Genomic DNA, 14,445 nt, shown 5'->3' with positions numbered 1-14,445 from the left:
CACGCGCACGAGCGGAACAACCCTCGGCGCATGCGCTCCTCCACTCTGCGCCTTCTTCCTGTCACGGCGCGGAACGTCACTTCCGGCGCGCCTGCGCAATTCGAGGCGCCCGTCCGCCATTTCGTCAGCGGCGTTTCGCCTTCTTTGCGGCCTTCAGTGAGCGATCCCGAGTAGCGCCATGCCGGCAGGGCCTGTGCAGGCCGGGCCTCCGGCGCAGCCAGCGGCCCCCGCCGAGAGCAAACCGGTAGGAGCCGCGCTGAGGGAGACCGGGAGGCTTCGGGACAGGCGGGGTTTAGCGAGGGCTGCAGCGGCGGGCCTGACCCTGAGCCTTCCGTCTGCACACAGCGGCACCTGGGAGGCTTCGCAGCGAGCCGGCACGGGGCTGGGACCGGATAAAGCGGGGCTTAATGATGTTTGTGGGACCGGATAAAGCGGGGCTTAATGCCGGTTGGGGGGAGTGCGGCCCCATGCGAATATACCGTCGCATTCGTACGCTGATGTTAACAAGGGAACGTTTAAGGGTGGTGTTGGACTGTCCTTCCATCTGCTGTATGAAGGAAGCGGGGATGAATGCTCGGAGGGGTTGCTGTGTCTTTCTCTTCACGTCTTTCTTAGATCTTTAAGGTTGGGAAAGACCACAAAGATCCCCAGGTCCGACCCCAGCCGACCTCCACCACTGCCCACGTCCCTTAGTGCCACATCTCCACCATTCTGGAACACCCCCAGGGATGGTGACACACCCCCCACTCTCTCTGCAGCCTTTGGCCACCAAAGGCTTTCCTTTCATCACCACTTTTGTGGACAAGAACTATTTCCCAATCTCCAATCCAATGTTTTTGGTGTTTGTTTGTTTTGTTTTGTCTACCAGGCTTTTAGTTACCATAAAGATGTCCCATGTATCTGTGCTGTGAGGGAAGGGAGGCACCGTCAGCATCCTGCAGAGAACTGCAGCTGGCTGTACTGAGAGGCAAAGCTGCCCTTGGGGAGAGCGCTGGGGCTGTGGTGCAGGTCCTCCCACAACCACAGGGAGAAAAACACTCAGCTGAGCTCTTCTCAGCTCTGAAAAAGGCTTTAAAGCAGCCTTAGTAGGATGGGATGCTGTGTGTTATTTACTGTTGGCTTGGCCTCTTAGATTCCCATTTCTGCAGGTAGCCCTGCAGACCATTAGGAATCATAGAATCATTAAGGTTAGAAGAGACCACTGAAATCATCTAGTCCAGCTGTCACCCCATCCCCTCTGTGCCCACTGACCACTTCCCTCTGTGCCACATCCACATGTTTCTTGAAAGCTTCCAGGGGCAGTGACTCCACCACTTCATGGGCAGCCTGTGCCAGTACAGCACCTCTCTTTCTGAAAAGAAATATGTATGAATATCCAACCTGCAATGCTTGTAACTTCCAGAGCTGGCCAGTAATGCTGAATTATTCCTGGGTGTGGTGTTATAGGCATGCTTTGCTACATCTTGGCTCAACATCTATAAACTTCCACTGGGTTGAGGCTGAAAGAGCAGAGACGCTGGGAAGAGTTGTTTGGTTCCCATGGGATGGCCTTCCTGCTTGCCTCACTTGCAGCAGCCCCCGCAGCAGGTGCCCTTGGCAGGCTGACAAACATCATCTCCTTGCCTGGGAAGCTGTGGAATGCTGCTGCTTTGTGGGACTGCGGGTTCAGATTGTTAAACTATATCTTCGTGCCAGGACAATGTCATGGTCTGAGGACTGAGGAGAATAGGCAGTCCTGTCTGCTGCAGGAGTTGCTGTTTGAAATGCTTAATTCTTACAGAGCACTCCTTCAGCATGGTATTTCAGAACAACTTATGGAGGTACCTCAGGACTGTTACTCAAGGTACAGATGTGGAAACTGAAAGAGAAAGGGAAGTGAATTTTACAACTCAACTCACTAAAAATAAACGCAGTCTAAGTTTGGAGACTACCAGGCTGTGTTTTCACACTCTGATGCTGATGTATAATGTGACATTCGAGATCATTTGTAGTTCCTTTGCTTGTTACCATGTTAGGTTTAGGATGTTTGAATTTACTATCTCGACTAGTTGCAAATGCTGCAGAGTGAAAGGTGTCTTCCAGAGATGACGGTTCGGGAATGTTTTTGCTACTTAAGAGCTAGCAGTGCAGAAGACTGTAAGAAAAATGTTTTTATTGCAGCCAGAAGAGGAGCCAAAAGAGGAAGCAGCACCAGCCAAACCTGTGGTGGGAATTATTTATCCTCCCCCTGAGGTCAGGAATATTGTTGACAAGACTGCCAGCTTCGTAGCAAGGTAAACAGCAGTAGTGTTGGCTTGTCTTTCATGGGATTTTTCTGCCTCTCACCTTCCAGTGCTACTGTCTGTCTCCAGAAGCTGAAACAGATCACAGTCCCACAGCGTTCTGTGGAGGTTCCTAAGGATTTTTTTATCAGTGAGATTGTAGAAAAGAGGCAGCAATTGTCTCCTTAGAGATTTAATATGTGATTGCTAGAAAAGCTGTTGTAGTAAATCAATTCTTTTTAAAATGACCTGGAGGGCAAACAGAATTCTAGGTGGAAAGGAAGCCTTGTTTGTTCCTAGCACTTCACTGAAATGACTAAGCCAACAGGAGTCATTAATTTATTTTTACTCTATTTTACAATGTGTGTGTAATTAGCTCTCCTTTAGGGCACACTGGATTCCTTATTGAACCCTGAGGCTCAGTTCCATCCCTGTTCACCTACAACTTCATAAAGTGTGCCAGCACCTGGGGTGCTCTGACTCAGCTGTCTCTCCCCCTCTATAGCCAAGGGGATAGAAGTGCATGTGCCCAGGGAGAGGTCTAGGGCAGGTGAACTGCCCATGATGTGCATATTTTCCCTAGTTGAGTGCAGCAGGTTGATTATCACAAGTATAGATGTCACAGGTAGGGGAGAAGCCTGAAAGTTTAATACATTTTTATTCATTTGGGCTTTTTTCTACTGTTACCAACATGCAGACATAAGCTGCTGGTGTTAGCCAGGCTGTGTTCTTAAAATGCTGAGGTATTTCTGTCTGTCTTAATGCTATGTGGGGCATCTGGGGACTGGATCTTGGTCTTCCTGGCAGAGCACAAATAGCACAGGAAGTAAATACCTCAGCTGGCTATGTGAATTCTGCACAGCATCCAGACACGATGGATGCTACGTGCTTCCACACATGCTTGGTGGTCTATTAAGAAACTTGTAAATATCTTCTATTAAATCATGTCATCCATGCATTGATGTTCAGTTTGAATATAGCCAGTGGAATGGGAAGTTTTTAACTGTCCTGAGAAATGTTTGCTGTTAAATGCTAAAGGCTAAATTAAGACATGTACACATAACTGCTATGTGTATGACTGGCTGTTGTGTTGGGTGTGAGTTACGCAGAGGTAGGGAGAGGTAAGCTTCTTCCACACGAGATAAACTTGTCTGCTGAGTGGTGAATGCATGAATACAGCTTGCTGTGAAAGAAACAGATGTTTATGCTTAAGTTGGTACCCATTACCTAAACTTATTTTTCCACCCTGCAGAAATGGTCCAGAATTTGAAGCTCGAATTCGTCAGAATGAAATAAATAACCCTAAGTTCAATTTCTTGAACCCCAATGATCCCTACCATGCATACTACCGACACAAAGTCAGCGAGTTCAAGGAGGGCAAAGCACAGGAGCCCTCAGCTGCTATTCCCAAGGTCATGCAACAGCAGCAAACTGCTCAGCAGCAGCTTCCACAGAAGGTAAGTGTTCCTTTTCACTTTGGTTGCTTCTCACTCTTTGTTTCTCACATCGTGATGCTTGGCAGAATGATGAAAGAAGAAAGACAGTGTGAAGGAAGGACTTAATTGATAAATAGTTGCAATAGAGGACAGCTCACAGGCATGAAATTTAGCATCTGGGACTTTCTTCTGATGCAGGTGTGCATCCCCCTGATTGCTGGTAACTGAAACGTTGTGGAGAAACTCAATAAATTGTATTACTTGGTGCATTTTAATTATATTTAATTATGCATTGACTTGTTTGGTACTTAAGGCTTAGTGTTCACGTGGAGTGTATGAATTTAGGACTGCCATACACAATCCTTCAATATCCTTTGGAGTTCAATTTGGGCACGTTGCATGCACTGTCTTAGAGATACACTTCTGTTTTGTTTTCTTTTTCTTTCCTGCCAGAAGGATCATCTTCTTGTGAAAATGTGTACAAAATGTTGCTAATCTTGCTTAGTTTCCTTCATAGATACCGAGTGGAAGAAGGGTGCTGAGTCTTCTACATGCTTTGCTTGACCTTATGCTGTGTGATATTGACTGAAGGACTGATAATCACTGGAGGATTGTAGTGAAGTCCTGATAGCTTGCAGTGTTATTAGCTCTGGGAACAGCGTTTGTTTTAAAGTAGGCCCAACTACAGAGCTAAACTCAGCATTACTGCTTTGCTTCCAGTCCTTACAGTTGTCAGAGTATCTACACTAACATTGTTTTCCTCCCACAGCTGAAGGGAAAATGAGCTCTCTGGAGTATTCAGTACCAATTTCTTGATTGCATTCACTGAGCAGTCTCCGTTCTTTTCTGTAGGTTCAGGCCCAGGTGATCCAGGAGACAGTTGTTCCAAAAGAGCCACCTCCAGAGTTTGAGTTCATCGCAGATCCTCCCTCAATTTCTGCCTTTGATTTGGATGTGGTGAAGCTGACAGCGCAGTTTGTGGCTCGGAATGGGAGGCAGTTCCTGACTCAGCTGATGCAGAAGGAACAGAGGAACTACCAGTTTGACTTCCTTCGCCCTCAGCACAGTCTCTTTAACTACTTCACAAAGCTGGTTGAACAGTACACAAAGGTACTTGTGGCATTGCAACTGTCAAGTTGATTTCCTCAGCAGCACTCTTGATTTTGTAGACTACTGATGCCCTAAAAAACAGCTGGGCTAGAAATACTTGTAGGCCTAGGAGTCCATCCCTTAAACTTGCCCTTTAAAAAGGGTGGGTCTCTTGCAACTTGTTGGCAATATGCAGCACTGAACGCTCTGTTACTTCTGAATATCAAACACTAAAGCAATATAAATACATCTTAAAAGTGGCATTTTTTTAAAGTACTGAGTGTAGATAGAAAGGGCAAGAGTGAGTAGTTTAACTGCAAGTGCAATGAGTGGTAAGTCAGGAGAAATGGAATACAGCCCCAGGGGGGGGGTCTCTACTATTGTTATCAATGTGGAAAGAGAATAATTGCAGTCAAGGAGATTTTGGCAACAAGTAGTCACCAGCTGTCCTGCAAAATGTGTTTCAGATCTTGATCCCACCGAAAGGCTTACTCATCAAGCTCAAGAAGGAGGCTGAAAATCCCAAAGAAGTCCTAGATCAGGTATTTACATGAATAACCCAAAATTGCTGAAGCATTTCAGTTAAGTGTTGAATTCTGTCTCTGTATACATATAATTTGTTGTCTATGAATTCCCTGCTGTGAACCTTCAGCAGGGCCTAATGTGTCATATCTGGCTTGGTCTTGACTCAAGAGGTCCACAGTTCCAGCTTTAGAAAGCCACTTTATGAGGCTGGCGCAGTATCCTTTCAATGGGCAAACCTATGGCTTCTGTGTTGTAGTATCTGTTTGCCGTACCCTGGCCTCCAAAGCAGTGCTTGTATAAATACCTTGAAGGGGTTTTTAGGATAAATTTTAGGCACTGTAGAGATGATTATTGTGTATTTTTGCTGTGACGTTTGGTGCTAGCTCTGAGTCTGCTTGTACAGGTGTATTACAGAGTGGAGTGGGCAAAGTTCCAGGAGCGAGAGAGAAAGAAGGAAGAGGAAGAGAAGGAGAAGGAGCGTGTTGCTTATGCTCAGATTGATTGGCATGACTTTGTGGTTGTGGAAACAGTGGACTTTCAGCCCAATGAGCAAGGTACTGAAGACAGGCATTGTAACCTCTTGGGACTGTACTTCCTCTGAATAGAGCATTGGTTTTAGGAAGACGTGGGATTTTGCAGCTGTGTAGCCTTCAAAATGAAAAGGATAGCTTCCTAATGATGGGATAAGGCTGGGTTTCTTCTGGAATCAAGTAGTGTTCTGTGACAGTGTCTGCTTTTCCATCTCAAAATGGGACAGCAAAACTTGTCCCACATTCTGGTGGTGCTTTCACCTATAAGTGTCTTCCTCTCCAGGTGTTGTTATAGTGTTAGTCTGGACTGAGTTAAAACAGAGTGACTATATGCCTCTGGAATGGCTAAAAAAAACCCAACCAAAAAGTGAAACCAAAAACTGTTTCTCAAGAAATTGGTGCTGCTGTCTTCCCATGATGCAATCAAATGGGATCAAGAAACAGAAGCTGTGTTTTTTGTACTGTAGGGAATTTCCCACCTCCCACCACTCCAGAAGAGCTGGGAGCTCGAATCCTCATCCAGGAGCGCTATGAGAAGTTTGGGGAAAGTGAAGAGGTAGAGATGGAGGTGGAGTCAGATGAAGAAGATGAAAAACAAGAGAAAACAGATGAGCCTCCAACTCAGCTGGATCAAGACACGCAAGTGCAGGATATGGATGAGGTAGGTAGCCAACAGAATTGGCATCATTCTTGCCCTGTGAGATTTGTGTGGGGTTTATTATGATCTTCATTATAATACGTTGCTCAGTGTATTGAGGGAATGAGATTTCCTTCCTTCTGATTGAGTTTCAAAATGACCTGTTTCTGCTGAAATACTGCAATATGGTATATTTAATATTCTCTGTGACAATACAGTTTACAAGAGAAATCTGGGAATTCAGTCACCCAGTGAATTGATGTGAGTTTATTTCTGTCATCCAGTCTTCTGAACTTTTCTTACACACTAGGGTCTGGAATGTTGAAAAGATGACTCATTTCAGACTCTTCCTTTTAACCACTGCATATAAGCAGTCTTTCTGTTAGCAAGAAACAAGATCATTGAGACTAACTGTAAGCCCTGGCTTGCCATGCTGTGGTAATGTGGAAGCTGAGGCTTACTTGCTTCCTTTTTTGGGTCTGCTTAACATTTGAATTTGTGATTACCCAAAGGAACCACTGTAGTAGAGGTGTCCAGAGGCAAATAGTTCAGTTACTGTGAAGCTGCATAATCAGTCCTTGTAGTTTTGCATAGGATTTTTTATGCCACTCTCAAGTCTTTTGTGGGGCTTTTTGACTACTGGAGCGTGGTTATGATTTTCTTTCTTTAAATCAGGGTTCAGATGATGAAGATGAAAGTCAGAAAGTTCCTCCTCCTCCAGAAACTCCAATGCCACCACCTCTTCCTCCCACACCAGATCAGGTCATTGTGAGGAAAGACTACGATCCCAAAGGTAAATCAAGCTGGCAAAGATCAGCTGTATTTCTTAACAAATAATCACAAAGGCGTTTGTTTCTAGGCTGCATCCTCTGGTGGTGTGCTTTTAACAGTGTGGTTCTGTTTTTCCAGCTTCCAAACCGTTACCACCTGCCCCAGCTCCAGATGAGTACCTTGTTTCCCCCATCACTGGGGAGAAAATCCCTGCCAGTAAAATGCAAGAACACATGCGAATTGGTCTGCTGGATCCTCGGTGGCTGGAGCAGCGCGATCGGTCTATCCGTGAAAAACAGAGCGATGACGAGGTCTATGCCCCAGGTCAGCTTGTGCATCTTGACAAGGCTTGCGAGTTCCCCTTCCTAAATTCCTTCTGTGAACATTTTAGTGTGTTTCCTCTCCCACGAGTTCCCGCTGATAGGGACTATCTTAAATGTAGCTTTCTGTCTTATGTCCTTAGTGTTCTGATTATACTGATACTTTTGTTGCTAGTACATCGAAGCCCTTCTGCAAAGATAAGAGCAGAGCATTAGCTGCTGCTGGCCAGTCGTCAGTTGCAATCCCTTTCTGAAAAGAGCAGCTCTAGGCCATTAGGTAGCAAATAATTTAAAGATCATATAATCAAGGATCAAGTCTCTTTTTATCACTTAGAGGAAGGATTTCTTCTTGCTTGTAGGTTTGGATATCGAAAGCAGCTTGAAGCAGCTGGCAGAGCGCCGTACCGATATCTTTGGTGTGGAAGAAACTGCCATTGGTAAGAAGATTGGTGAAGAGGAAATTCAGAAACCAGAGGAAAAGGTAGAGTGGAAACTGCTTTAATAGTTCTTGTAGTATTACAAATGCTCAGGATTCTTTTAGACCTTACTACTGTTGTAAAACTGTTGTCCTGATCTCTCTGTAGTTCTCATCATAGTCTGCCCAGGCTGGGGTTTCTCTGATGTCTTTTTTTATCCTGACAGGTGACCTGGGATGGCCACTCAGGCAGCATGGCCCGCACACAACAGGCTGCTCAGGCCAATATTACTCTTCAAGAGCAAATTGAAGCTATCCATAAGGCCAAGGGACTGGTGCCAGAAGATGACAGCAAGGAGAAGATTGGTCCCAGCAAACCCAATGAAATTCCCCAGCCACCCCCTCCTTCATCGGCATCGAATCCTCCTCCGAGTGCTCAGCCTATCACTTCTGTGCCTCGTCCACCCACAGTAAGTGCTGGGACTTCCATAATTAAAGCAGCTGTGAGCATGGATAATTGGAAGGAAGTCCTGGCAAAGCTCCACAGTTACAGCAGGGCACTGGCTAGAAACAGATGTTGGGAGAAGTTAGCATTCCAAACTGCTCTTAAGCCTTTGTAGGATCCCTATTAAACTTGCAGTTAAAAACTGAAAATAAGGTCAAGGTGGAGTTTTTAATCCTTTGCTGTATCAAGAAGACTCGATGGGTTGCACAGGGGAAGAGCCTGGGTGGTGGTGCCTTGTGGGAGGGAAGTATGGCTAACAAATGATTGGATTGGGACCTTTTCTTTTAAAACATTAAAAAAAATAAAGAGATGAGGCGGAAAAACTAAGAAGTGGCAGGTAAGAAATGTTCACTGGTGACTCACTGCCTGTGTTCTCCTGGAGTAAGGGCTTTGCTGCAACTCTTTTCGCTGCATGTCTGACGGTCCCTGAGTGCTGAGGGAAGGAAGAATTGCTTGATGTGTTAATGAGGTTCTGTGCCTGTTTGCAGGAAGCTCAGGCTGGCCATACGGTGGGCTTGTTAAGGCTCCCAGCAGGCCTTTGCCTGGTAGAAATCCTCACTGTGTTGCCCTGGTGATTTTAATTTAATCAGAGCTGTGGGCAGCACTGGGATGCTCATTCCTGCGTGCAACTGCTAAGATAAAATGACCTTCTCTCTGCAGATGCCTCCTCCTGTTCGTGCTGCTGTTGTTTCTGCTGTTCCTGTCATGCCTCGTCCCCCGATGACCTCCGTGGTCCGTTTACCTCCAGGGTCTGTCATAGCCACCCCCATGCCACCAATAATCCACACCCCACGGATCAATGTTGTTCCCATGCCACCGTCTGCTCCTCCCATCATGAGCCCTCGCCCACCTCCCATGATAGTACCAACAGGTCAGTGACTTCAGCTCTTGTCCAGTTAATTGTCAGTTGATTCCTGTCTGGCATGGGCTTGAGGCTTGATTCCTTTTTCCCTTTGTGTCTGTAATAGTGGTGTATAATTGGCACTGCAAACCATAAATCTCATCTTTTAAGGGTTTATTTTTAATGTTTAGTGTGACTTACCTGGTAGCGTGGCTTCTGGGATCGTCATTTGCTCCTGCGTGGGAGTTCTGTCTCGTTGATGGGACGCTTTATCTTGCTGTCCCTGGGAGTCTGATTGGGTGAACACTACAAATCCCTGCAGCTTTCCAAGAGGAACCAGAGTTAAGTGGATCTGCCAGCACCTCACTGAGTGTTACAGTTTGTTAGGGAAGTTGCTGCTGCCAGAGGAAAAGCTGTTATCTGGCTCTGGCTCTGTTCCTTGTAGTGGCTGCATAGCATTGTGGTGGTTTTAAGTTAAGCACAACATAAAAACACTTCTGTCTTGTTTTTGTTGTTTTTTTTTCCCCTTTTCCTTTTTATTTCAGTTGAGGTGCTGGCATTGCTGCATGCTAAATTCAGAGCGTTTTCTCTTCTGCAAGATCTGCAGGAAGCTCCCATTCTGCTTGTTGTTTTTTCCTGGACTCTTTCCCCTTGTGGAAGATCTGATGTTTGAAGTTTGCATGGTACTGCAGGCTATATTAAATTCTTGCATGAATGGCAGCATTTATTTTCAGTCTTCGTTAGTCTGCTAAAAGAGCTCGTGTAAGGGAGTGTCTGCTGTATTCTCAGTGGATGACTGTGTGTTGTGCTTTCCCTCTTCCCATTCCAGCATTTGTTCCAGCACCTCCTGTGGCTCCAGTTCCTTCCCCAGCGCCAATGCCTCCTGTTCACCCGCCACCACCTATGGAGGATGAGCCAGTTTCAAAGAAGCTGAAGAGTGAGGACAGCTTGATTCCAGAGGAGGAGTTTCTGCGCAGGAACAAGGTATGTGTGCGAGTGAACTCTCAGCTTGTTGAGAAGTGGAGTCCTGGCCCTGCTGAGCTGTTCAGCCTCCTGAGGCTCAGAGGGGTTGTAAAGTCCACTGAGAACACAGAGGGGAGCTGATGTATTTCAAAAGAAAGTGACTTGCTGAGATGGCTCCTTCCTACTGTCATACCTGAACTCCCTGTATTTTACTAGAAGGAGCGATGTAGTGCTGCACACAGATGGTGCTGTTCTGTAATTAACGGCAGTGAGAAGTAGGGTTATAGTAATGTAAAGAAGAGATAATGCTGATAAGCTTTTAAGTAGAAGACTGCTAAGCTGGAGGTGCAAGGAGATTTAATATATCAATGTCAACATGGTAGTATGGCAATGTAATATCTTCCGTAACATGAATGAAATGTTGGACTGAATTCCTTTCTGAGTAACAGCATCATGTTGGGTTGGGTCTTAAGCCCTTTAAGAAGGGAGCACTGTTCTCCTGGGCATTTGTTTGCATTATGAAGCCATCTCTTTAATACCACAGTGTGTGTTCACTGCAAAATACTCTGACTTTCAAGATATGTGATTAATATTGGGAAGGTCTGTAAATACTTTTGTCTGCTGCTCTTATCACAGTCCTGAGACTCCTTGCCTGTGAAAGACCTTATCGTTGTTTCCCGTAGGGCCCAGTCACAGTCAAAGTCCAGGTCCCCAACATGCAGGACAAGACCGAATGGAAGCTGAATGGCCAAGTGCTGGTGTTCACCCTACCGCTGTCAGACCAGGTATGTAGTTTATTAACCCGGCCTTTACCCCTTGCTGTGTTCTTGTGGAGTGTTTCCACGTTGAGAACAGGGGTTGACCTGCATGACAGGAGATGTAAACTTCTGCATTTTTGCCACGCTGTGGCTTCTTGCCAGGCAGGGTTGTGTGGTGGAGGTCTTCATGTTGGCCATCTGTATAGGGGGAAAAGATCTGAACAAGGCTTTTGTTTCTTCCTAGGTGTCTGTTATAAAGGTTAAGATCCACGAGGCCACAGGGATGCCAGCTGGGAAACAGAAGCTGCAGTATGAGGTGGGTAACAATCTCTTCAAGGCTTGATCTGAAATTCAGCCTGTTTTGTGGAAGGACTTCTTGGTTGGAGGTTCTTTTTGTTTTGAAATGCAGCAGCTTACCTTTGTTGTGTGGTGAGCTCAAGAGGTGAGCAAGAGTACATTGAAACCCTGGGAGCTCTGAAACAGTGGAGGAAGGAAACTTTGTGAGTCTGGAGCTTTTAGAAAAGCACTGCTCCTTTTTTGTAACTTGTTTTCAGTCATGCATGTGCACAGCTCAACCTGCTGCCTAAGCAGTGAACTTTGAGCTCTTACCTCCTTTGGAATCAGTCTATGGGCAGATAATGTTAACCCTTAGCAAGAAGTAAAGCTTAACTAATTTTGCAAAGAACAAAAAGGGAAGGACGGGACCTAAATAGCTTCATTTGTGACTGATTCAGTCTGTCTGTTTGTAGACAGCAATTGCATATCATCTGTTTATGCTCTTCTGTAATTCCCGGCATACCCACCTCTTCCAGTGCCAATTTTGAGACACTGGGATCTCTCCAGGCTTTTTCAAAGCCTGCAGCACTTTTGTCATCACCCTGTTTTGAGAGTAGTGTCAGGAAGGCTTTGTCTGTATATGGCTTTGTGGGAGTGGGCCATTAAGGTTCGTACCCTGACTGCCTTTATTTTTGTCTTCCCCACAGGGCATCTTCATCAAGGATTCAAACTCCCTGGCTTATTACAACATGACAAGTGGCTCTCTGATTCACCTGGCACTCAAAGAAAGAGGAGGCAGAAAGAAATAGGAGCTCTGGAGTCCAGAGATGTAACAGGGCTACTTTGCCACTTGTGTAACATTCAAATCCTCCAGCCTTTTAGGGGCCGCTGTGACAAGCTGTCAACTGCCTACCAACTCTAGATTAGAAAGGGAGACAATGAACCCATACCTGGGTGGCTGATAAGAGGGGGAAGCTGGTAGAGCCCTGAAAGCTGTGTACATGTAGTGAGCTAGTGTGTAGCTGCAGCAGTCTGTCAGTGATCTTTGCTTAGCTAGAACAATGGTGTCCAGGTTTGCTGTCTCTACAGTGAATTTCCTAATGAAGCAACATTGAGGTCATGCCCAGCTTAGTCTAGATCCATCTTTATTCGAGGGATTTTCTGACCAAGAACATCATCTGTCTGACTACAGTATTTGCTGCTTCACTTAACCTCTTTCTTTTCCCTAATTGAAAATATACTTCTTGATATAATTATTAGCCCTTTGTTCTTTCTGTCTCATATCTAGGAGCCTCTTGCACTGACCTTGACTTGGAGTTTTATCCTCTCAGTATGAGTGTGCGTGGCTGTCCGTTGTGATAAAGGAGATCTGGGGCTGCATGCTAAGCAGCTTCATTCTCGTTCTGTACAGCCTGGGATTTGTTTTAATAAACGTGCATCTCAGTGCAGGATCCTGTTTGTGGCAGCTCTCATTCTTTGGGATTTAGGCTCTTTGGATGGATTTCGTTCACTCTGGTCTTAAATATGTTATGGAGAAATGCTGGCTTTTACAATCAAAGAGTTTGTTCTGGGAAATGCTTGTATTTCATACAATAGGCTGCAAGGAAAGGATTTGGTTAATTTCCTTAGTGCCACAGTTATTCCTGAGCATAACACAGCTGTGTGTGCTAATGTCTGCATCCATGTATGGGTGTAGAGAGAAGATTTTGAGCCTAAACCAAATCAGTGAGAACCCTCTTGGAAATGGTCTTATCCTCCCTGTGCTGCAGTTAGCATCTCTTGGTCCTGGGGAGCCTATAGGTCCAGAAAATAGATCAGAGCTGTGCTGCACTTCGATACGCACACAGCACAAACACAGCGAGGTGGAATTAAGCTGTGCAGATAGGTGGCTGGTTGTCTGTTGCTGCCCCAGCAGTCCTATGATTTGGGCATCTGCTCTTTTGGGACAATCCAAAGCCATGGGTTATTGGTTGGGTTTTATTTGTGGGGGGGCTGTTCTCTTTATTGGAGGTGCTCGGGCATTACAGGAACATCCTGTTTACCTAACTGTGCTCAGGGGAGAGAGAGATGAAGCAGGAGGGAAGAGACAACACTGCACCCTGCATCCAGGCAGCCGAGGAAGCACAATGCTGTCAGAGCTGCCTGGCGTGAGCCCAGCACAGGTGGTTGTGGTTCTGCTCCCAGCTGACAGCTGCCTTTGTGTCCACACCAACACAGCCTGCTCCTCTCCAGTGCTGCAGGATGCTGGATTACCACAGCACACACAGTCAGCAGGCTGTTGGATGTGCTCCTGCCCTGCAGGAAGGCGTGCTGGAAGTACTTTCCTTTTGCACTTCAAAGCTAGACAACAGTTGGGTAAGGTCCTTAAGAGAAAACGAAACTGGGGCGATGCAGCTTGGAGTCATTGCAGTGCAGAAAGATGTTTGCTGAAAGCAGCGTGCACGCAGCCAGCCGGCAAGTGGTGTTTCCCAGAGCTGACAGAAACTGCAAAGAAAGCTCTGAAATGGAGAAGTCTCATTTCTGCATCCTGTGCAGGACCTGAGCATCACGGGATTGCATTTAAGGTCACCCAGCTCTTCTCCCTTTGGCGATTGGTGCCACGGCGTTGTGCAAGATCCCACTCCTCCCGTGCTGTGCTTTCCTCGATGGCTGTGCTGCTGCTCGGATGCCATTCCCAGCCTCCAGCAGCGCCAAGCCCCGTTTACGAGCCTGGCAGGGCTGTGCTCAGGCAGGAAAACCCGCCGCAGGCGCTTCAGTGCTGCTGGAAATAGCTGACGTGGAGCCCTGCCAGCAGCCAGCCGATCTACAGAGCGCAGAGAAACGTTGTAGCAGACTGTCCGTGTGGATCTTTGCCTCCAAAACAACTGCCATCACAGCCCGACACTTCAAGAGGAAGGACCTGCAGCGCGGAGTGCCAGAAAAATCTGGAAGGGGCTGATGTGCTGAGCTGTGACCTGGGCTCTTTGCTGCTCTGTCCCCCTCTGTGAAGGATCCTCATTAATAGAGCTTTGCTTTTTTAAATCTCCTTTCTTTCTTTTTCTTGCTGTTAGGAGGAAACCAAGCCCTGGTTGGAGCAGTCGGTGCTACTCGCGGTGAGATGTGCTGTGAAGCTGGGGGC

General features: G+C 46.4%; 1 protein-coding gene across 1 annotated transcript; it reads left to right on the top strand.

Moving 5' to 3' along the window:
* Nucleotides 1–3: 3 nt before the first annotated feature.
* SF3A1 (splicing factor 3a subunit 1) lies at nt 4–12,778 on the top strand. The gene is made up of 16 exons (XM_072351253.1): nt 4–244; nt 2,161–2,273; nt 3,514–3,718; nt 4,550–4,807; nt 5,254–5,328; nt 5,715–5,865; nt 6,309–6,502; nt 7,154–7,271; nt 7,388–7,573; nt 7,929–8,050; nt 8,212–8,454; nt 9,150–9,360; nt 10,160–10,314; nt 10,977–11,078; nt 11,296–11,367; nt 12,035–12,778. Exons 1-16 carry the CDS (start codon nt 179–181, stop codon nt 12,134–12,136), a joined length of 2,373 nt encoding a protein of 790 aa, XP_072207354.1. The 5' UTR covers nt 4–178; the 3' UTR covers nt 12,137–12,778.
* The last annotated feature ends 1,667 nt before the right edge of the window (nt 12,779–14,445 follow it).

This window comes from Excalfactoria chinensis, chromosome 16 (assembly GCF_039878825.1).
Source record: "Excalfactoria chinensis isolate bCotChi1 chromosome 16, bCotChi1.hap2, whole genome shotgun sequence".
Lineage (NCBI taxonomy): Eukaryota > Metazoa > Chordata > Aves > Galliformes > Phasianidae > Excalfactoria > Excalfactoria chinensis.
Note: the sequence above shows the minus strand (reverse complement) of the source record. Positions and strands in the feature narration are given on the sequence as shown.

What these genes read in the sequence shown, in the direction of transcription:
- SF3A1 (XM_072351253.1), top strand. Translation starts at nt 179, where the DNA reads ATGCCGGCAGGGCCTGTGCAGGCCGGGCCTCCGGCGCAGCCAGCGGCC. An exon ending in TGGTTGAACAGTACACAAAG is followed by an intron (nt 4,808 to 5,253) that starts GTACTTGTGGCA and finishes AATGTGTTTCAG; the next exon opens with ATCTTGATCCCACCGAAAGG. An exon ending in CCAAAGAAGTCCTAGATCAG is followed by an intron (nt 5,329 to 5,714) that starts GTATTTACATGA and finishes CTGCTTGTACAG; the next exon opens with GTGTATTACAGAGTGGAGTG.